Genomic DNA, 24581 nt, shown 5'->3' with positions numbered 1-24581 from the left:
CTCCCCCCACTTGGCTGTTCTGCCTCTGTCCAGTCTCTTGGCGATCAATCTTCTCATCCTCTGGGTAGGTGCACTACCTCTGCTGGTGATGGGCTCCACCTCCTCGCTGATGGTGTCAAGTAGTCGTTCCTGCCTACGAGCCGAGAAGCTACGTTTTTGCCCTTGATCCTGCTGTGATCTTCTGCCACGTTCCCTGAAAAGGAATGTGAAAAAATGATACTTTTAGAATTCATTTGGCCAATAATACGTTGTAACTTTAGAAGTGGAGTTTGTGGATAGCAATGGACTCACTCTTTTGGGTAGGTCTTTGACCATCCCATAACCCCTCCTCCTTTAACCCTTCCCCTCTAGCAGTAATTATTACTCAAGTTTAGTCGCTCCCCTGTGTCCCTCACACATTTACTAGTGAAATGTATGCTTGTGTGCGGAAACTCTGCATTCGGGCAGAGATCTCTGCACAGAAAAATATAGGAAAGGCGAAAACTCTTCTTCATGTAAGTTTGTGAATAGCATTTTGTGTATTGTTGTAGATCTACTAAATATGCTACAAAATTCAGTTTTTGATTAGGCCACCACATGCCTAAATAAATGTTGAAATTATAGTTTTACTTCTCATTTTCTGCAGTGAAAGGGATGGCTGGCTTTGTCACTCGAGGCTGAGTATTTTGGGGTTCACCCTGAAAGTCAGCACAAGTTGTACGGAATGGAGGTTACTCATTCCAAATCATTTTCAGATCTTTTGCAAGTGATCAAGGCAGTGTTTAAATTATATATCAGAGAAACACTGTGTCGGCTTTCATTACTCTGTTTTTTTCATAAGAATTCCCCTCTATCAACCAGTGATAACGATCTTTTCTAATCACTTTCAAGACCTTTTAGCTTGATGTCAGTTTTGCCAGGTACATTAGTGAGATGCTTGCCTCTTTTAACTTCTCTTTTTCCATATTTCATCATGAAAAAATACTTCTTTGGGTCAGGTTTGCTGTATGCTTAGTATGTTTTCATTCTTCTCAACCAATCTGAGATTATCCTTTTGTGCTTTCTGGCCCTTTAACACTTTAAGAGCTTTGAAATTACTCCCTCTGTGCCTTTTTATTTTTTGATCTTGGGTACAGTCTGTTTTAGTTGTCTGCTGGAAGGCCTGATATTAGAGTGGCCTTTGGATCAGACCCTTGCTCATTCTTGTATTGACCTTGTTGTCTGTGTCAGTTGCGTGCTCCAAATGACTTTCCTCCCTGTTCTTGATTTTGTCCTGCCCAGGAGCATTTTAGTCTCATAAAATGCTGACTGGCTGAGTTGTATCCTTCACTGTATTTGGGAGGACTCTTTTTTATTTTATTTTATATTCAGCACTCCATGTGAGTGCATGCCTTTCCTTGCTCTCCCTCCCTGCTTTTTTCTCTATTTCATTGACAGCCATTGCTGGCCATGCATGTGCATGCCACACAAATTGGCATAGACAGTAGTTCTACCTTTGAAACACAAAAACTATTGTTTGACAATTAAGGTAGTTAGTAGTTAAAGCATGATATGGTTTCCCTCACAAATGATATCGAGGCCAAAATATGTGTTCTTATTCTCCAATTACAACATATGGTTTGCTGTGCTCAGATCACCTTCTTCCCAAGGTTCAGATACACCAAGAAAACCAGAATATTTGTAATCATTATTTTTACACTTTTGTAAGTGAGGGGTAAATAACTTGTGTTATAGTTTTTACCTAGTTGCAATTTGTGAAGGAAATAGGTGTGAAACTCATTGGTGAACCAAGAAAGATATACATTTCTGGAAAATAGAAAACACTCTGAATTCACGTTTGTGTTACTTTTTCACGGTTTTCCCTCAGGAAAAAATCATTTAAATGTGAAAACAGTGAATATAAATGAAGAAATACGAGATATTTGTTACAAGTTTTACGTTGGTAGCTTTTAGTATTGAAGGGCCCATCTTGCATATAATATGCTGCTAAGTCCACCAGACTCTTTTGGCCCCAGAAATATATTGTTTTGGTAATGAAAACCAGAGCCAACAACCGAGTTGTGGCATGCCATAGTTTTTCGTTGTGTATCAACCGTGTAACATTTGACAATGAAGAATGAAACTGATAGGAACAATCAAAATTAGCTATTAAAATGGATTTATTCTTTTTTTGCCCAGCTCTGTCATTTTATTTTCCTTTTAATAGCTTTCTTTATTGTCATCGTTGCAGGAAAAAAGAAAGAAATTCTAATTATTTTTGTTACTCATAGATGTTGAGCACATATTGCGAAACGTCTGCAAGAATAGAACTTCCCATTATAATATCGTTTCCCTCCCACCCCCTCAATTTTCCTGCACCCAGTACATTCCAAACAGTAAAATGAAAATAGAGTAAACGATTAACCCCGATAAGCCCATTTTGGTTCCCGATGCAGCGTTTCAAGAAGAGAGAGTAATTACAGTTTTGCTGAAACAAAATCGGTTGATATAAGAAAGAAAAGTGAGTTACTTATCTGGTTATTACAGATGGTTCTCATTATCGGTATTTCTGACCTTCACTCCCTTTCTTTCCCTTCTTCACGTGTGTCTCGCAGCTAAATGTAATTTACTTCCTTTGACCTTTAGCATTCATGGTCTGGTGCATTATTTACTCTTTGCTCCTCCTTATTCTGTCAGAGCGCCACCCCACACCTGCTCGAACTCGTCCATGTCGTCATTTGTTGATGTATTTTTTCATATGAAGCATGTCTTGGCGCCGGGTATCTGTGGGCAAATACAGGATCTCCATCGTCTGAATATACAGAGCTTATCTACCTCCATCGCAGTTGTTAGCCAGCACCTATGTTAGTGCATGATCTCTGGGAACATAGACGAATCAAGCAGCACTGCTGCTTGGGCTACTAATACCCCTGTTATATCTTATGTACCCTTTATCATCCTATATATCTCCACACAGTAATATTGTAGTGGCTGGCACTCCCAGACTGTATACACTATATATAGCTGTGCAGCTGGCCACATCTCCAGCAATCTGTCCTAGGGAACAATCCTGCAACTCCCAATCTTTCTGGCGACCAGCGCCATCTATGTAAAAAAATTTAATATCCAAATTCCAGCTGGGCTTCTTGGAGATATTTATCATTTCAAGAGAAGCACAGACCCGACTTTGTCAGTGTAGTGTACTTGCACTCTGTGAGAAATTGGGTTGTTGTTTGAATGGGGTGTTAACAGGGCTGGACTGGCCGTTGCGGGCACCGGGCAATCCCCTGGTGTGCCGCACGGGTGTGGGCTGGTTTTGGGCCCCTGGGGGCCGATTTTGTTACAGGGCCGTTTTTGCAGCATAGCTGCAAAATCGGCCCTGTAACAAAATGGGACGAAAACCGGCTCTGGCAAAGAGCTCGGCAGCACCCGCCACGCCCCGGGGGGCCATCCGAGCACTTTGCCTGGGCCGGTTTAGGTTCCCAGTCCGGCCCTGGGTGTTAACCTTGCTCAAACAACAGCCACAATCCCTGTCAGGTCACAAATTAACCTGTGATTAACCCACTGGCAGCTTGGCACATAAGCAGGCAGGCTAAACTAAGAGGCAATGTGTAAAGTGTTTATGCAGCACACAAACAGTAATAAAGTGAAAACACAACCTAAGAAACACCCCAATACAATTTTGAACAAAACAGTAAACTTTACTAATTCATTTGACACCAAAACAACATCCAATCAGTAGAACCGGAGTTATGAATTTTTAAAGTTTAAGGTAAAAACTGGCACCTAAAAGATCAAAGCGCCAACCACGGATATCTAGTTGCGCAAGACGAAGTCTAAGTAAAAACATATGGCAGACTGCAATGTAGTGCTAGTCGAATACAAGAAGTGGATTGGGCCTGTTCAGCGCTTACCTTCGGACTTAGAAGACATTTTGTGAAAAGTGTCTGATCAGGTAGAGTTCAGTGGGGCAACGCTGCAGGTGATGTCTGAGAAGGAAGCATAGTTGTCGGGGGGGCTGCTGGATAAAGTTGCGGTAAAGATTTTGTCGTTCTCTTTTTAGGAAGTTGAAAACCTCCAGCGGGACGAGGTTGGAGCTGTAGCCAACAAGAGCGCCACAAGGCCAGATACCCCTTCTGTAAGGACCGCTGAACAGGATTTGTTGCTGTGGAGAAGAATGTAGCCGGAGCTGTGGCGAAGTCAGGCCGACCGGCGATGCACCTTGGGTGGATAGATGAGCAGATTGGTCCCAGTCTCTGATCGTTTCTCAGAGCCAAAACATGAATATCTGGGCACCTTTAACACCACCACCAAGGATCCAGGTCTGGGAGGTTAGGACTCACTCAGTCTGGGTCCAAGTGTGCCTCAAGATGTTTGGAGCCTTTTCTGTAGCTGAGGCTCGGATCAGGAGGCCAGCTAAATAGCCCTTGGAGTCACTCTGGTTGTCCTGGGTTCAAGGAGTGGAATAGGGTTCAAGCAGCAGGGCAGCTGTCTGAGAGTTCAAGGGAGGCTTAAGGCAGCAGAGCAGTCATTCCAGGTGCAGCAATGCAGTCCTCTCAAGTGCACAGCAAGCATAAAAGCAGGCAGTCTTCTGAGAGTCCTTCCACAGGTCCAGAAAGTGAACTGAATACTGGGTCTGAGAGTCCTATTTTTATGCCGGGTTCCCTATTTGAAGTAGGAGAAGTTTCTACTCCGCCCCTTCATCCTGCAATTGATGGCCCATTCAGACACACCCAATCCCGCTATAGTGTGGCTGTGTGGTAGGAATAAACAAAGTCCATCTGCCAACTACACCCAGTCATGTGACCCAGGAACAGGCTGCAGGCACCAAGTAGTTAGGGCAGGAAAATGCTAGCTTTCTAAAAGTGGCATTTCATAATTGTGTCTTAAAATCTGAGTTTACCATTAAAGAGGATTTTAAATTTAAATTTCGCAGACACCAAACATGGAAGTCCCACTTGCTGGCAATTAAAAGTTAGCACTTATTAGATGTAATAAAGCAACCCAATGTTATCCTATGGGAGAAATAAGCCTCAAAGTAGTGCAAAATGAATTTAGACGTTGTTCACTACCAGGACATGTCAAACCTAAAAGTATATGTCCAGCCTCTTAATTAAAATGCACCCTGCCATAGGGGCTACCTGGGGCCTACCTTGGGGTGACTTGTATGTAATAAGAGGGGAGTTCAAGGCTTGGCAAGGGGGTTATTTTGCCAAGTGGACTTGGCAGTTTGAAACTGCATAAAGCTGCAATTGCAGACCTGGGTCATGCTTTAAGGGGCTACCTGAGTGGGTGGCACCATACTGCTATAGGCCCACTAGTTAAGAATAAATAACAGGAGTACACCTGTAAACCCAGTTGGGATCTAGGTGGTAATTGTGTGTAACATAAAAAATATCTCAACAGGTATTGTTTGATAGGCTAGTAAATAAACATGCACATTTAGTTGCAAAAAGGAACAAGCAGGGAGACTCAAAGTTTTAAAGATGTGCCAAAGGCAAGTTGAGTGAAAACAGTTGTATCAGCACTGTTGACAATTAATGTGGGAGTAACCTGAAAAAACGTTGTGCTCATAAGTGCTTGTGACACACAGGGTGGACGGCGCAAAGTGACAAGTTACAGAGTGGTCAACGGCGCAAGGTGAGCAATGGTGATAGTATATTACAAAGTACTTGAGGTTCACAGGTAAATCTTTACAAAGGTTTACAGAGGGTTTGGCAATTTTTTGAACCAGAGCTCAGCGCCAAAAGTTGCGCTGGAAAGACAACAGTGTTTCGACCCATCACAAGTTGGGGTCCTCTTCAGGATCAGGTTACATTTAGGATAGTGCTGTACAAAGGGAATAAGGAAAAGAGGGTAGGGTAGGGAACAAGCAATATGAGTAGATAATAATAGAAGAATCTGCTGGTATGGTGGTAAAAGAGAATACCTGATAAGAGAAAAGAAACTGGATAGTTAAATTCACGCATTGAGGGCAGAGGATCTGGGGGGTCCAAGGGCTCAGAAGTGGGACCGAGCTGTGGATTTTGAACCCTAGATAAGCTGGCACGTAGGGAAATGTTAGAAATGGGGTTTCTAGTTGGCAGAGGTAGGTACCTTTGTCCAGGTAGGGACCCTTCTTCCTAGTCAGGGTAAGGGAATTACACTCCTATAACAACCCCTGCTCACCCCCTTGGTAGCTTGGCACAAGCAGTCAGGCTTATCTCCGAGGCAGTTTGTAAAGCATTTGCACATAAACAACTGTAATACAATGAAATACTACAAAAGGACACCACACCAGTTTAGAAAAATGTCCAATATTTTTATATATCCAAAATAAGACCAAAACGATAATATTCCAATACGCAGTACTTAAAAATATATACTTTGCAGAAATATGTCAAAAACACAGTTCATCTGAGTCAGTAGCTCTGTCTGGGGCTATCGCAATACTGAAAACAACAGAATCCAACAGTTCCGTCTGACCGCGTCGGTCGGTAGACTCGTAAACAGTACCTTTTGCATTGCGGCTGACACGTTGGTGTGAGCCAGTCTTGGCAACCATCGCAGTTACGATGTGAAGTGAAACGATGCAGCGTGCGGTGCCCTCAAGCCCTGCTTCAGGCAGCGGCTCGGTGATGGTTGTCCTGCGGCGCTGATGAGACCTGGGCTGCGGTGCGGAGTGAAGGCAGTGCTCTATGTGGTGCTGAAAGATCACAGTGCAGGCGACAGAGCCGGTTGCGGTAAGCTGACGTCGGTAAGACCAGGGCGGCAAAGTGAAGCAAGGTGGTGCGTAGTGCGGTGCCCACAGGTCACGGTGCAAGCAGCGGCTCAGTGGCAGTGGTGTTGTTTGTTGTTGGTGAGACCAGAGTTGCGGTGTGAGATGCGGCGGTGCCCTCTGCGGTGCCTTCAGGACACAGAGCCAGCGACGGAGTCGGTTGCTTTTCCCGTCTCTGTGGCAACTGAAACAACGGTCCCAGAAGCAGTACCCAGAGGTTGGTGAAGTCTTTGTAGTCCCTGAGACTTCAGAACAGGAGGGAGGCAAGCTCGACTTCAAGCCCTTGGAGATACTCAGCACAAGTAAAGAAAGTTCAGTTCAGTCCTTTCACTGTCCAAGGCAGAAGCAGCAACTGCAGGCCAACCCAACAAAGCAACTAAACCAAAGGGGCAGTACTCCTCCTGGCAGTGTCAGGAATCGCGCATCGCGCACTCCCCGTCATCGCAACGCGCCTGCCTGGCCTACAATACCCATGAGGCCACAGGCGAATGGGCGGAGCCGCGTCCCTAAAAGAACGCGATGCGTGCAGGCCGGCGTGCGTAATTCCCCAAGCGAGTCCGCCCTCGCTTTTTTGAACTTTGCTGGCATCTTGGTTTGAGACTGTGCAGAGCCCACCTGGACGTCTCTGGGGCGCATCTTGCCTGGTAGGAAGAAACCGCCCTCCTGCTGCTTCGTTAACTCGCGAGCTCCATCGACCGGGATAGGCGTGGACGGCGCCACTACCCGCTTCCTGGATCTCGCTCAGGACCCAACAGTCTTCCAGGCAGAGGGAAACCGAACAGGGTGAGTTGCAGTCAAAGCGGTCTTGCTGCCTTGTGCTGCAGAGGGCCTGAGGAGTTCGAAAGACCCCCGGAGGGGTCATGGGGGAGAACTGACTTGCTTCTGAATCCCCCTTATCTAGGGTAAGTCCCTGTGGCAGGAGTAAGCGCAGCACCCCCTTTTTTGCGAGACAATACCTAGGAACACCACTGAGCGGCAATATTTGGGATCTGGAAAGGTGACTTGTTTCCCTCTGGAGTAAGAGTTTGTTTTCTAGTGTTAGTTACCTCTCCCCCTACCAATCCTTCGACAGCGGGGTACTGTGTTCCAGAGACTTCCCTTGTTTAATTTCGGGACTATACTGCATTCACATATTCAGTTCGGGATAGCAAACAAAAGGAAGTAGGCAGTTAGGTACTGGATATTGGGACTAGTGGTGTGCCTCTAGAGCAGCAAGGACCGCAGAGTCTGGCTAGGTGGTTCTCCTGCCTCCAGTGTATTCTACTGCTGATTTTTCCTTTGTTTTTGGGTGTGGGTGGTATGATGGAATACCCCCAGTGGTCAGTCTGAAGTTGTGATTGATTTAGGAGCACCCTGCCTGAGGTAGCTTTCTTCTTAGCGAGAATTGACGAGAGTAGTGTTGCATGTCCTGTTTGTTATGTGATGCTGTTTTTTCTTTCCGGTTCTAATCTCCGCTGTTCCCTTCCTACCCTTCCCTCACTTGATCGCTCTAATCCTCCGTGCAGTAATTGCTGGAGTTGGAGAGATCAAGAAGTGGATACCCTATTGCATCGCTCGGATCCTGAGGAGTACCGGAATTAAGGGCGGAATCGTAACAGGCAGTGCTTCCAGCTCTTTTTCTTGACAGGTTCCTTGATTCCAGCAAGTTCTCTGAAGTATTTTATCTCCCTGAGGCTTCCAACTGGAGGCAAGCTCTACTTCAAGCCCTTGGAGAAAACTCTAACAGCAAGATGATGAAAGTACAGTCCAGTCCTTTCCCTGCCTAAGACACAAGCAGCAAGCAGCAGGCCAACACAGCAGAGCAGGCAGGAAAGTGGCAGTTCCTCCTGAAAGCTTCTCCAGCTCTTCTTCCTGGCAGGCTCCTTAGTTCATCAGTAGTCTAGAATACTGGGGTCTGGGCCCCAATATTTATACAGCAAATTCCTTTGTTCTCTTGGTGCAGAGAAGCTCTTTGCCCAGCCAAAACCTTTTCTGTCCTCTCTGGTGCAGCTTCCTGGCAAGAGGTGGAGACGGCATTGTCCAAGGCAGACAAAGCCTAATCAGATGCAACGGAAATCTCCTCACCCCTCTTTAAATGCAGACCAGGCCTATTCAGGTGCTGGCGAAAACTCCTCCCACTGCTCTGAATGCAGCCCAGGTCTATTCAGCCCAGCCCTGACTCTTTCAGGAAAGGCAGGACACACATCAGCCCCCCCCACATTTCCCTCCCTTAGTGACCGTCTGAGAGAATGCACATCCCCAACTCCTGCCACTCCAAAGCCAGGCAGTCAATCCACAAACCAGCAGAGGCACACAGGATGGCTAAGCAAGAAAATACCGACTTTCTAAAAGTGGTATTTTCACACAATCTAAAAATCATCTTTACTAAAAGATGCATTTTTAGGTCTCGCCCGAGCCAGCGCATGCATTGCTCTGGTGAGACTTTTAGTAAGTGGGCTTTAAAAAGCTCACCACACGCTTTTGCTTGTGGCCTAAAGCTTGCTCATTACGCGCATCGCTTGCCACTCACCAGACGTACCTCCTTTTTTTTTTTTTTACTTTTAGTGCGAGGCACACGCACGCACACACCACTCGCGTGCTTGTTTTCTCTCTCGCTCCTGGTCTCTCACTTACTGCCCCTATATCTGTCTCTTCATTCCTCTCTCTCCCTTTTTCTCTCTTTCCCGGTCTCTCAGGCTCTCCCGTTTTTCTGGAGTAGTTTTTTAAATATATAGCGCGAACTCGACTGAAAGATATTGGAGCGCTTTACATGAGCGCCCAATTACATTACACAAGATCACACACCTTCATGTTTCTCTCCATCTCCTCCCCCCTCGTTGACTGTTTCTCTCTCTCACACACGCATACTCTTTCTCCTTCACACTGTAAGAGCTCTTTCCCAACACCCCACCCCACCTGACTTTACTCACTCCCTATTTGATCTTCCTCATACTCATACACTCGCATTCAGGAGTCTCACCTTCTCTACTTTCTACACCGCAGGGCTTTCTGTGTTAGTCCAGCCGTTTCTTTATTTCTTCATTTAATGTCTCCTGCACAGAACGGCTTTCCTCTCTCTGACATTGTTTTTCTGCTTTTCTCAACCTTGTTATACCTGGCCTAGAGACCGCATGAGTTGTCTCTCTAGCCTCATGTGTCTGAAAAAAAATCGCAACAAAATATCTATGAATATTTACATATAGTTATATATACGGGGGCTTTTCGTCGTGTCTTCATTTATGGGTCTATTCAACCATCATTGACATTTTGCCAGCATGCAGTATGGGGCAGTGTCCATCCCACTGGAGCCACTGGCTGTCTTCACTATGACTGACTGGATTTTTTATGTTCTTATCCACCCAAAGTAGAGTTATTAGGTCACTTCGTCACGGCATTGTTGGTTACATGCACGGACTTTCATTTGGCAATGCTATGCATTCTGGGAGTTGTAGTCTTCATATGCGTTAAATAAACAATTTGGCTAACACACTTGATGCCCATGATTTCTATCAGAATAGCCTAGAACCGGAAACGTCCTGTCTCCTGTCGATATTCAGATATGTAGTTAGGCATAGACAGACAGTCACGCATCGGTTCTCTCTCTCCATCCTATCAATTAAAAAGTTGTTCAATTGTTATTTAAAGCTGCAAAGTATAATGCATTAATACAAACAGAGGAAGCGTCCTGGGAGGCTGGAGAGGGCTTTAAAAACGCTGGCAGGCTCTTGTGTAGGTCAGTTTCAACCATGACCTTGGAATGAGCCCAAGGTACAACTGATGTTTTTGCAACACTAATGTGAACTCTTGTCCTCGTAGGCCTGCACTGAGCCTCTCTTGTGATAGTAAAGGGTGCATTTTTGTAGTGAATGATTTATATATCTCTGAGCATTTAAGGTCACCGCGTGCGGTCACGAGGTCACCCAAGCATTTTTTGTGGACTTTGCACATCAGGTGACTTGCAGCTCCCGTTGTGCACATTATCCCTTCCAGGATAACGAGTGAAGAAATGATGGGGCACACTCCCTTTCTATGGAGGATGCTACGAATAGTTTGTGGACCCTTCCTTAATGAGATCATTGGTGCGTTTAAAATACATGTGTCAATTGTTGCTGCACGTGGGCGTCACCACCTTCAACGTGTGGTTCCCCAGGCATCGCGTGGCTGGTAATCCCCAGGTGGGACTCTCCACATTCAGTGTATTTTTATTTTTATTTTTTTTAAGAGAGAGAAAAGAGAAGTTTCATTCATCCAACTAACTGGCACTCATTTTACAATTAACAGGGCAAAGAACTGAGTGAGGCGTGCAATTACAGACAGACCTGTGCTGTGGACACTCTTGGGAGCTGACCCTCTGTACCAATGGATGTGTTGCGGGGTCGAGTGGCAGTGGGAGAGATTCCATGGTGTTTCATTGGCCACACATGCATGTCACAGTATCTTTACAGGAATACCCCACAGTGGTTATTTCTAACAAGCATTGGCATAGCCAATAGGTCTCGCCTTTGGGACCTTATAAGTGTTTAGCCATGCAACACTTGATGTTGTTGCACCAAGGATATTTTGCTGGATAACTAAACACTTATAAGGTCCCAAAGGCGAGACCTGGTGGCTATGCCAATGCTTGTTATATTCTGAGTTCAGGCATACTAAACTCCATCTTTCAATCTTGTCCCAATGGGAAGTTATATTGATAAGATGTTATAAATAAACTCCCATTCTATCCTTTGGGACAGATAGCCTTTCCATAGTGAAAAACGAAATACACTGTAATTCACTACCAGGACATGTCACACACACCAGTGCATGGCCTACCTTTAACATACACAGCACCCTGCCCACAGGCGTATCTTGGGCCTCCCTTAGGGGCGACGTATATGTAAGAAAAGGGAAGATAAGGGCCTGGCAAGTGGGTGCACTTGCCAGGTCAACATGGCAGTTACAAACTGCACACAAACACTGCAGTGGCAGGTCTGAGTTACATTTACAGGCTGTTCATCTGGAATGGCACAATCAGTGCAGCAGACCCACTAGCAGCATTTGATTTACAGGCCCTGGGCACACACTGTACTAGGGACTTACCAGTAAATCAAATATGCCAATCATGGAATCACCTATCCATAAACACAATTTACAGGGAGAGCCTATGCACTTTAGCACTGAATAGCAGTGGAAAGGTGCTCAGAGTCCTAAAACCAACAAAAACAAGGTGAAAACCAGGAGGCCAAAAAGCAAAAAGTCTGGCGATAAACCCGCTGAAAAAGCCAAGTCTAACAGGAAACCTAGCAAACCTATACATTTTTTTAAAACTAGACACCCAGGGGAATCCAGGATGGGGTGACTTGTGTGGTTCTCACCAGGTTCTGTTTCCCAGAATCCCTTGCAAAAGTTTAAAAAACACATTTTCCTCACATTTCTGTGATGGAAAGTTCTGGAATCTGCGTGGATCCACAAACTTCCACCTCCCCCATATTTCCCAAAGTCTCCAGATAAAAATGGTACCTCACTTGTGTGGGTAGGCCTAGTGCTCATGACAGGTAACGGGCCAAAATGCAACGTGGACACATCACATTTTTACAGGGCTCTTCGGTCATCTAGGGAAACCTACTAAACCCATACATTTCTGAAAACTAGACAGCTGGGGGAGTCCAGGGAGGTATGGCTTGCGTGAGGCCCGCCAACGTTTTCCTACCCAGAATCCCTTGCAAACCTCAAATTTAGCTGAAAAAATCAAATTTTTCTCAAACGTCTGTGTGGGACAGTTATGGGATCACTGCGCTGACTCAAATTTCCTACCACCCAGCATTCCCCCAGGTCTCCCGATAAAAATGGTACCTCACTCGTGTGGGTGGGCCAAGCGCCCTTGGCAGGGAAAGACCCAAAATGTATTGTGGAGACATCAAAATTACCTATCACAAAACAACCTGGTTTAGCATGGGGGGGCACCTGGGTTTTTGGCACCGGGCTCGGCGGCCATCTAGGGGAACCTACTAAATCCACACATTTCTGAAAAATAGAATCCCGTGGGAGTCCAGGGAGGTATGCCTTGCATGGATCCCCCTACGTTTTCCTACCCAGAATTCCCTGCAAACCTCAAATTTAGCGAGAAAAAAAATCACATTTTCCACACTTTTCTGTGTGGGATTACCGTACCGGCACAAATTTCCTACCACACCAGTCTCCCGAGTAAAATGATATCTCATTTCAATTTCGGTTTCTCTGAGATGACGTCGGCTCAAGGTGCGCGCTGATCGTCATTTCAGACACATCAGGGAAACTGCCTCGGGAGCTGGGGAAGCTCTTCCCCAGTTCCTTAAACTGTTGAGGGAAAAAGGAAATTCCTTTGGTGCTCGTACCAGAGGGATTTCTAGTGCCATGGCGTTGGACGCGCTTTTGCGTCACACAGCTTCTGCGCGTCAGACGCATGGAACGGGTTAAAATGATAAGGATAAGAGGATTGGAATAAACTAACATGACAATAGTGGGACGGAAGTACAACCGACTATAAGGATTCTCTCAAGAGAACATATAGCCCTGAGGACGTCGCAGGACATTTCCGATTGAGCGACGAAACACGTGTTGGCTTTCTGTGGCTAAAGATTATTATAACTGAACAAAAGATCACAAAGGATTAAAAGAAAAAGACAACTGATAACTTTCTATTGATGTTTATGTTATTATATGTGGGTGTGTGCTGCAGGAGTTCTTGTGTATTATTTATGTGGTCTTGGATCACATATTGGGGAGCGGGTGGATATCAATACCTCACAAACAGCGCATCTCAATACGAGAGCAATTAATACGTTGTGAATTTGTTTGGCGTGCCATTCCCTACAGCTAACCACCCTTAACAAGGTGTCAGAAACAAGGCTGGGGTGCACTGTCCTAGTTATACAAAAATAAATTAGACATACCTACTACAAGGGAACAAGTTCAGGGTAGGATCTAATTAGAGTCATGCTTTGTGTTAGGAAGCCGGGCTCCCCACTCGGTGAACGCAAGCTAAATACCTTTGTGATTGGCATGGTCATCCAGTAACTTGGGCAACTCCATCCATAACCCGCAAGCTACTACTGAAAGCCCAGCATAAACAGGTTGTTGCATTTTGCCCATCTGAGACATCAGTGGAACTCAAAGAAAACATCCTTTGCAATACAAGTCTCCAAAATTGTTTTCCCATCTCTGCCTGTTTAATGGCGTTTCCCTCACCTGAAGATTCCCTGGGAAAATACAATTTCCACCAAATGACAACTCTTGGAGGAACCATTTAGACATGAGTCTCAGTAGCCTTAATATAGACCACTCGGATGGTCTGCACCCCTTGTGGGAGAGTTTAGCACTTAATTTTGTAATCATTGCGTGGGGTGAACTACCCTCACCAAAATATCAGTAACTTTGTTTTAGACGCTGTCTGTGAACTATGAATCCATGTGTTGCATTTGTAATGCAAAATAATATCATTTGAAATCTATATCTCGTACATCTAACCCCTTTCACTTCATAGCCTGCAAGCTTGTATAACTGATGTAAGAAATTACCTCAAAAATGACTCCGATTTTTCAGAAATGTATCACTCACCCAGCTGATTTTCTCCATATTTGATGGCGCTGCACTCAACTCAAACGTTTGTGAGATGAAATAAAGTAGATTGACGCTCAAATTTCTGGCATTACGATTGGTGTTGGCAAATCACAAGTTTGCATCGCGGACAGATCCCTTAACCTACTCTGCTTTTATCAGTGGTGCTGACGTGATCTCTGGAATGTTAAAGCTGTAAAAAGGGACCAAACAGAGTCATGGGGAAGAAAACAGGATGGTGGCACGAAACACACCGCTTGGGATCATTTTATGGATAAACTTAAAAAATGAATTACAAATTTCTTGTCGTTCTTTTTGTTCAGTGCTTCACATGATTTGTAGACTTTAAAAAGTCTGATGACAGTGTTGTAATTCCTTCTTTATCATACTGATTAGACTTGCTTAGTAAATATCACCATTACTGACTGTTATTTAATTTACCTTAATGGGGCCATCATGTAAAAAGATGTAATTTAGGAAATCAGAAATTGCGACATATAATGACTCTAAATTTGCAGTTTCTTAAATTGAATGTATAAAATTAATTCTGTATAAGTAGTCGCAATTAGCATAGTGACTTCTACAGAATCCATTGGTATTTTGCAAATCGACCTATGTATTAATAGGTTGGTTCACAAAACACTGATTCGTAAATGTAAATGTTTTTGTACTTGTATAGCGCGCAGCTACCCACATGGGGTCTCCCGGCGCTTGTACGAATACCGCAAGGGAACCCTTCCTGGTTTTCCTTGTGAAGTGTCCACTCCTGGGCACCCCGTGGTGAAACCAGGCATCCCTCGCGCTGTGGGGGCCGTTGTGGAGACTAAGCAAGCTATTGCCCATAGTTGCAGCGTGGGTCCAATGATTAGAATAGGCACTGAGGCGAGAATATCCGGTCAGAGGAATTTATGAGCCCGAGACCTGCCGAGGCGGGATTCGAACCCTGGTCCCTGGCCAGAGCTCTGTATCGAGGTCTGCCACTCTAACCACTGAGCCACACTTCTCCACCCATTCGTAGTGGGTTGCAACTCTACCTACCTCATTAATATGCTTGTAGTAGGTTGCAAATTGCAACTCACTATGATTGGCTACATTCACAGGCTTGGTGGCTTGCTGGAGTTAGCAGACCACCATGTCTGTTATTGCTATTAAATAAAGTAATAATTTATTTTAAAAGCATCCAGTCTCCCTTAAAGGGACACAGACTGCGTTAAAAAAAAAATGAAACATCACACAAAACTTTTTGGGAGCAGGCTGTAGTCCCATGGACATCTGCCTGCTCCTAAAACATTTTTGTAAACATTCACCCCTTCCTGTTTGCAGGTGGCTTACAACCTTTCTTGGAGAGATAATAAGATATTAAAGTTTTGTGAGTGGATTTCGGTTGCAAAACATTAATACATCCCTAAAGGAATCGTAAGCCAGAGGGAACGCCCTCAACATGCCCCATCCAGATGCTGCTTTGGTATCTATTCCCAAATTGCGATTTGGTAACATCTTACCGAATCACTCATTGTGTTTGGTGTGTTAAAAAATGCTATTTTTCAGTTAGAAAGACGCTGATTTTATGAATCGGAGCCTTACCGACCGCACGAGGTCCTATGTGTTTGAAAATAATAAAAAATATAAATTACCGGCATCGAGAATGTGCAGACACATGGGACCCAAAGATGTTTTTAATACATTTATACTACCAAATACACAGTGTAAATCGTCATTACTGGCTAGGGGAAGAATAATATTGTAAGGTTTTGTTGAAGAAAAATTGATATAGCATTGTATGTTTGCTTTCAGGAAAACGTTCTGCTGAGGACAAGTCAAAGCCAATGGAAATGCTTTCAGTAAAACGTCCTTCTAGGGACAAGTCAAAGTCAGTAGAAATGCTTTCAGGAAAACGTTCTGCTGAGGACAGGTCAAAGTCAGTGGAAATACTTGGTGAGTTGAGTTTAGAACAAATGCATTTACATTTTGAATTCCAAAACTACATACTTTGACCAGGAGATTATTGCAGAGTGATGTATTTTCTTTTCAGGCCCCCTAATTAATTACGTTGGTCAAACGTCTTGCAAAATTCTATGCAATGTATTACTTCAAAAATGAACAATTTTGAAAATGAGGAATTTCTATTTCCTAATTAAATGTTCCTTGCATCTGAAACAGAGTCTGCCAATAATACTAACTGGCACTAAGTAGTATGGCTCAGTATTTTGTTTACTTCTTATCTGGACTTTAGATGTGTTTAGTGCTCAGGACAGTGCCATGCACAAAAAATAGAAAACTGCTTTTTACTTTGTAGACAAGGTACTCTCTGCACCTATGACTAGAGGTGGACCCTCCAGCAAATCCTGAGGTAGAGTCAGAATGTGGGTTTGACTTAGCCCCGAGATTTGAAAGCATGGCCCAGTGGTCACTTGCATTTAAAGTACAAAATGTAAAGATGTGAATCAAGGATGTGAGAGATGGTCCTCATGTTAAGCTAGGATTTTTTTTTTTTTAACTGACTTAATATTTTGTGCATCTCATGCAGGTGTTTCTTCTCTACCAGTCAGCTCATTCAAAAACCTGCCACTTTCTACACAAAAACTCTTATCTGGGCATTCTATAATTAAATTTGATACTCACTGCATATTCCTTTATCAGTAACTTTTGAGGTTTTGACATGTCTACGCAAACTGAAATGGGACAAATAGCTTATATGAGCAATACATGGGCAATAAACAGATGGCTTTGATGAGACTCATAGGTAATGCAAAGGCTGCATATTGATAATTCCTGTTACTTGTGCTTTTAAAAAGGATTTGAAAGAGAGTCCAAAGTCAGTAGTGGGCCACAGAATGGAAATCGCCCAGTATTTCTTTCAGAAATTGTTTTGCTAGTTTGGCAAAATCAGTCATGAGGACGAGACAGGGACTGCAGCTGGCCCTGTCTCGCTTCGAGATCTTTTGCCGCGAGCATGAGTTGGAAATAAACGTTGGGAAGACCAAGTTTATGGTTTTTCGCGGCCCCCGGCGGGTTAAGGCGGAGGTGTGTTTGGGTGGTGTCAACTTATCCCAAACGGCAGTGTTTACTTATCTTGGAGTCACTTTTAGCGAGACGTGCAGCTGGTCTCACCAGCTGGATCTTCTCGCGCTCAAGCATGCCCAACTGGGAGGAGCTTTGTTGAAAGAGCACAAACACTCTTTAACAAAACCAATAGCTCCACTCATGAAGATCTACGGCTCCAAGATTTTACCTGCAATTTTATATGGAGCTGAGATCTGGGGTTTTAATAACTTGTCCAAATTGATAACTGCCCAGAATAAATTCCTCCGGACAGCTATTGGGCTTCCTCAATCCACTCCACGCATCCCTCTTTTGTTTGACCTGGGAATTCAGCCTATAGAGGACTGGGCAGGGTATAGACCCCTGGCGTTCTGGCGCCGCTTGTGGACGACCCCCGAACTATCTAACTATGCAAAAGCCCTTCTGGAGATCAAAGGGTTGGAGGGGTCGCATAGGATTCCCTGGTTGTCTAGCATCAAAACCCTGTTGTATGATCTCGGGATGCGTGATCTATGGGTTAACCCTGATACAGAAGTTTTCCCGGCAAAAAAGGTGCTTAAGGATGCGTACTGGAATTACATTAAGAATAGGAGATGTGCTTCCCTTACAGGTTCCACGATGACTGTTACTTTCCTAGTTTTTAAGGATGACTCTGTCTATGAAAGTTACTGGGATACTATCTTGAAGTTCCTTGATCGTAAGTTGTATCACCAGTTCAGAGTGGGCGCTCTACCACTGCGAGGACTCACCAAAAGTTGGAGTCCTCTTGGTAGTGATAAATGCCCATTCTGTGTAGACAAGATTGAAACCATGGACCACTTCCTTTTTTGTTGCCCAACTTATCAACTTCCTAGACGTATCTGGCTTCGACCTGCATGCAGACTAATGAGCACCCGCTCTGCACAGGTCGCTAGTAGAATTGTGAAAACTGATACTTCCATTCCTATAGTAATTGGTGTTGCTAAATTTATTAGTTGGGCATGGATCCTTAGGGCTAAGAAACTGAAGCCGTAATCTTTGTTCCCTGCTGCCACACAATAGTATCTACTTTGGTCCTTGGCCTAAACGGCACGTCCCTCTTTGCACTTTATTGTATTTTTTAACATGATGTGATTATTTTTAATCTACTATTTTATCTACTATTTTAAAGGTTTTATAGTCTATTTTTGTATTGTATATGAATTGTATTGTAGTCGAATTGTCTAATATGTGTAGTATGTCTTTTATGATGCAAATCGAATAAAGACCTTTTGACTGACTGACTGACTGACTGATTGTGCTGGGCACTGCAGTTTAGTGTTGAATGGCATTGAATGAATGTGACTGGATGCGGTATTAAGCTCAACATAAGATTCAAGAAAGAAAATCAAGCGCAAACTTGAATCAGAGCAGTGAAGACAGCGATGGGATCTTCGGAGTGGGTTTAATGACTGAGGCAGAAATGATATCTGGGAAGTAGTCTTAAATCTGTGGATGCAGGCAGAGATGAGCTACGTAGCCTGGCGGTATCAGTGTGGCTTGTCCCAGGCTCTAGGTAGCTCTTTCAGTACATGTGCATCTGACTGGAGAGAATAAGCTAAAAGGGTCTCATCTCTTGACGTTTTTACTGGATCACGCCATGAACAAGATTTATGGAGCTATTATAGCACTCTTTCCTGAATGCAGCCCTATACCCTCAGTTTCGTTGCGAGCAAATTTCCAGGTGGAGAGGAATTTTAAAACTCCGACAAACAAACATTGGCAGCCCCAATCTTCCTGCTCTTTCACATAGCTACAGTTACCTCATGTAATTACTAGATGCTCTTTTCGAGTCAGAAAAAACAGTCTGAAGTCTTTACAGCATACAGCATCTGTTGACAAACTGAAAAAAATAAAGGCAACTCCTTCACATCACTTCAGAATGCGGGCTGCTATGTAAAGAGGATATTTGCTGTCAGTCCAAATGAAAAAGAGTTCAGGTGGACTGAACAAAGGAGTGAATGATGGTGGCAGCAAGCCGGTCGCTAAAATGGGTGACACACTTCTCATTCTATGTGTGCAAAATGTGAGCTGAACTAGAATGTGTGACACTTCAACACCGCAATGGCTGAAGGGGGTTGTTCCAATGCTCTCTATGTATGTATATTGCATTTTTTTTTGTAAAAACAAAATGTCTTGGCTTACATCAGACCTATAAAGATGAACGCTGGTGGTTTGAGAAACATCTGCACCCTCGCAGCATATCCTCTCACTTTGTATCATAAAGCAACAAACCATACACAAAATTATCACTGTTACCACAAATGGCAAAAAAGCCTTTTTGCACCGCAAAGGTAGGGTACACAAATATAGCTTCTTAGTTAACTGATTTTCAACAACAGAAAAGACTGCATCCAATCAGTCAACTTTCCCAACCTAATTAAAACAAGCATTGACAAAGCCAATAGGTCTCGGCGATGCAAGAGCTATTGGCTTTGTCAATGTTAATGTTTTTTAGCCACGTATGGCCGGGTATTTCAACATTTTTTGTGTTAAGAGTATTCTGGAACCTGCCAAATAGATATCAAGCCATGCAACTGTGTGGGTCATCCAAGTAATAACTCTTAATAAAATCTTTGAAAAAAGATTCCCTCTCATCTTTTCAGGGGGATATGATCTTAAATGCTACAGACACTGATGACCTAAGGCAAATGTGACTAAACATTTGTAAAGCGATCTTTCCCTAAAGCATTGCAAACAAAATAGTCCGTGCCTAGGGAGAGGAGAGTTGCTGAAATACTTATATTTATTTAAGTTACCTAGAGAATATACTGAACTTTTTCTAACTCCTATATTTTCCACTACTTTGAGCCAGGCGAAAAGAATAAGGCGATTTTTTAAAATCATTTAAACGGAAGCCTGTGTAGAGTACGCCGCAATGATATTCTTTATGCTGGAGTATCACAAATTCTCATATTTGGCCACAAGATGGCACTATGGGCTCTACTGCCTCCGATTAAGTTAAACATAGAAATGGAATTTTACATGTAATTGTTGGAAAGGAGCACTATACATTAATATAATGTAAATAAATGTACGTGACGATAACAATACCTGACAATGTGTTCAATAAATTTAGTGTTGTAAAACAAGTGAGAAGAAAATGTACCTGACGTCTTCTAAAGCTTTCCTGCAGGTATCTCCTGCACAGATAAAGCAGCATTCGGATGCAAGGTTATCTGCATGGGGTTGAGAGCGGGCGGGTAGGAGGGGGAAAGAGGCAACAGGACACGGAGGATGGTGCGAGTGAAAACACGAGCACTCATGTGGATTCTAAAACGGAAGCAGAGGATGGACACTATTACGTGGCCCATGCTCTGCGGGAGTGCTAAACACAAGAAGAGGCAAGACGCATGCATATCATGGACAAATGGGGACACAATATATGAGAGCGACGATGGAGCGTGCAAATGGTAATCCTATGGGTGGGCTGACGCCCACAGATTCAAAACAACATGTTTCTAACATGCGCTGTCTAGCCGAGACCTACAAACTAAGCTTGAGGAATGAACAAACTTTAAGAGCTGTACGGCAGCAGAAGGAGAAGCAATCTGGCTATAAAATAAGCTTTTATTTCAGTTTCCTTATGACATTAAAACAAAAAAAACACAGCCTGATCACTAATAGGCCGTGCAAGAGAATGGCACACACACTGTTGCATTGTTGCCTGTAGTCTTATTTTAAAAACATGCTGTACAAACGCGCATACAAGTAAGTTTGTGGAATAAAAGTGTACATGATTCCAAGCGAACAGCAGGTTTAACATGCTGGCTGCTTAAAATGTTATCATGCCAAACAACTGAGGATTTTCTACACACTAAAAGAATAAGTTATCTATGACATTTTACTCGAAGCAACATTTATTAAATTCCTCCTCTCCTTGTTTCCACCTTTTACTTCTGCTCTTCAGTGCCAGTCTTTTTTCATGACGTCTTTCATTCAAAGTACACGCGCTGGGATGATTGCAACAGTCCTCCACTTACAGTGGTATGGGGTTATTTGAAAACATGGTTTAAAAGAGCTCTCACAAGGCTTAATCAGGCCCAAAAACATTCAACATTGTTATAATCAGGGCTTTAAGTGGGCCGGGTCCTGCCGGTGCTCAGCACCATCAGTTCTAAAAAGTAGATGCTGAGACGGGTCTGTATCGTACTCTCCATTTTTGCCCTCACCCTCAGGGTAAAAAAAAAAGAAATCTTAACGCTGCAGCAATGCCACCCTTCATTGTCTCTGATGTAACTTCAAAGAGACTCGTCATAGTTCTTTCACAGTCTCTCTATTTCAAAACTGAAGCATTTTTCAATGTTATATACAACGCAGCCATAGTTGTTGCTTATTTGTCTTATGCAACTAACAACCATTATTAGAGCCAATAGTCCTGGCTTGTTGTGGGTGCAGTGATACTTGCTGTATTATATATATCTGGTTGCAATGACAGAAGCAGCAAAATACCAGTTGGGCGGCTCACTATGCTAAGCACTGATTTTTAGCTTATGTGTTGTTAGGCCACGCCCTTAATTATATCGGCCACTCCCCTTTTCATCTCACTTGAAGCCCTGGATATAATAGTAACTATTGTTCTAATTCCTGCAGTACTTCTATTTCACCTCTCAAGCTGCTACAGTTTTGTGCTTCAGGTGGCCCATGACACTTAAAAAGTCTGGTGGTGGGAACATACTCCTTCTCTCTTGAACCAAGCGTCTCCAAGTGAACTTTGCTGTAGTTCTTCAGACCTTTCGTTTATGTTCATGAAAGAAACGCTAATGCCTGTATCCTGCATGGACATTTTCCTAACATGATAAAGTCAACTAAATATAAAAGAAGGACTACGAGCACAAGCAGCTCTTGTTCGCCACGTCGTGCAGAATCATGTAAACACAGAAGGACACGACAATAACAGCATTCATCAATGTGTGCTGGTTCAAAGTCTCGATGGTTTTCAAGATTGTGCGCTCAAGTGGTGTATAATTTGGGAGGCACCCTGCTTGATTTGACATAGGCCGTACCTAAGATGTTGCAGACATTTACAACATTAAATACTCTCCATTTTACCTTGGCATCATTATTAGTATAGTGCATTTGTAGAAAAAACACGTAGCTGTCAAAATGAACAATCACACACAAAACCACTTTTGCAGTGGTGCTCTGTAAATGTTGCCATATTTTGCTATTGGTTTAATGCTATGCAAGAAAGCCAACAAGTTGCAAGAACTCATCTGCCATCTTGAATCAGTAAAACAATAATAAAGTATAGGTAAAGCCAATCCATGATGGCCGCTGGTAACAGCTGTGCCCCCATGGGATACGACACACTTTAAGGATTGTGAGGGAAGTCAGGAACGCGGTGGAAGTGCGTTGGGGGTGCCAGACTATTGCCCCCCAAAAAACACAAAGGCAAAAAAGGTTACCAGTCTCAAAAATAAATTGAGTGAAAGATTCACCCATGCGTCTAGGCACTTGAAGTGCACTATTTAGAAGGAAGGTGTGCACATGTGCAAATGAAAAATGTTGTCACTCACAGTGAGGGCAACCAATAGCTGAATCGGACGGAACCTTTGACCCAAGCTATATACTGTGGTGCGCAGAAGCAAATGTGATTGACAACATAACAGAGCAATAGATGAAGGCTGCTGAATTAGAGCACAGTCTGTGGATATGTTTATTAATTATTTTTTTCTAGAAAACATGAATCTGGTGAGACAGCTAAAGCTGCCTCTAGGTCAGACCTAAAAAGGGGCCCAATGGTGTACAACTGGCCAAGGCAAATGCTTTGAGTGAAGTAAATTCAGATAAAAATGAGGATAATGTAAAACTCCCATCGCGAATTTCCAGGTCAGAAAGTCCCCAGGAAGGAACTCGTCCATAGAGTATACAGCACCATCAGAGCAGCAAGTGGATAACAATGCAAGTTAATCCGCTGATAAAGTACAGTCTGATCAAATGTCCCGAGGATGTATTGCTCAATATCCCCTATTTTCCAATCACCGTCACAGTGTTCTTCTGGCTGCTCAAGTTGTTTGGCAAAATATTCACAGATAATTCTCTAACACTGCGATAAAGGAGAAACATAAGCACTTAAAGGAAAAAAATGCGGTCCAAAATCAACACATAGCACCAATACGGAGAATAATGCTTTAATGCTCTTAACAAGCTATACAACAACTCACAAAACGACCGCACTTGCTAAGAAGAGATCAAACCTCAAAGAAACTCAACATACAAATCAGTCAAGCAAGCTAGTTTGTTAAGTGGGGTGAGAGCCCCCCTGATCATTTATAATTGGAAATTGATCAGTGTTCAAAAGATCTTTTTTTTTAAGTTTGAGTTTATTGAAGAAATAAAGAAGGGAAGGTGAAGGGAGGGGAACGGGGTATAATCATCAAGATAAACATATACAAAAAATAAGCAATTCAATGGAAACTCTCATTAAAAGCAAATATAACAAGCATGAAGCTTACATGAACAGAGCCTACGTATAGGAATGAAAAATACCATATAGTATAGTAGAACGTGATATCATAACAAAAAAGGCATTAAAGAAACAAGAAAATCATGGTGGCTTACGCACCTCAACTGTGTTAGGATCTGGAGAGGCGTGCACTGGAGCAAAGGAGGAGAGATAGGATACCAAAGGGAGCCAAATCAGGTCGCGTTTAATTGCTAGGGAAACGGGAGATACGTAATTAGTATCTAGGCGATGATGGAAGCAAACTGCATTCCACCAAGATTGGTAGGAGACATTTGCAGCCTGTTTCCAATTAGAAGTAATGGTATGGAAAGCCACAGCAACTAGAAGGTCAAGTAGTAGATAATGGGAAGGAGATTGCGGGAGTGTCGGTGACCTAGAAAAACTTGCGAAGGGGAAAAGGGAATTTGAAGTTGGAATATCTTTTGTATTTGCATCCATACTAGGTGCCAGAACTTGGAGATAGGAGGGCATTCAAACAACATGTGTTTGAGATCTGCAACGGGACAGGAACAGGACCAACAAATAGGGGATGTGTCAGGTGAAAAACGGGATAAAGCATGTGGAGTACATAAAGTTCTGTTATAAATGAAATATAAGGTTTGGGTAGTATTAGCAGCTCTAGAGGCTTTATGAAGCTTAGCCCATATTTTGTCCCAAAAAGGTATTGGCCAACCCTGAGAAAGATCCAATTCCCATGCAATCTCGATTTTAGATTTTAGTCTGTCAGTGGAGTACCGGAAAGAGTTATAAATAGCAGAGGGAGATGTCTCCAATAATAAAGAA

At 43.4% G+C, this 24581-nt stretch overlaps 1 protein-coding gene across 1 annotated transcript in view; it reads left to right on the top strand.

Annotated features, from left to right (window-relative positions):
- Window positions 1–24581, top strand: part of ANKAR (ankyrin and armadillo repeat containing) — a 1190398-nt gene that overhangs the window by 382801 nt on the left and 783016 nt on the right. Inside the window, exon 8 of the mRNA XM_085646861.1 lies at window positions 16064–16204. Coding sequence (XP_085502987.1) covers window positions 16064–16204 — 141 coding nt within the window. The remainder of the gene's footprint in view (window positions 1–16063; window positions 16205–24581) is intronic.

The sequence above is a fragment of the Triturus cristatus genome, chromosome 3_2 (assembly GCF_964204655.1).
Source record: "Triturus cristatus chromosome 3_2, aTriCri1.1, whole genome shotgun sequence".
In the NCBI taxonomy this organism is placed as follows: domain Eukaryota; kingdom Metazoa; phylum Chordata; class Amphibia; order Caudata; family Salamandridae; genus Triturus; species Triturus cristatus.
The sequence above is the reverse complement of the archived record's forward strand: the minus strand, read 5'-3'. Positions and strand labels throughout refer to the sequence as shown.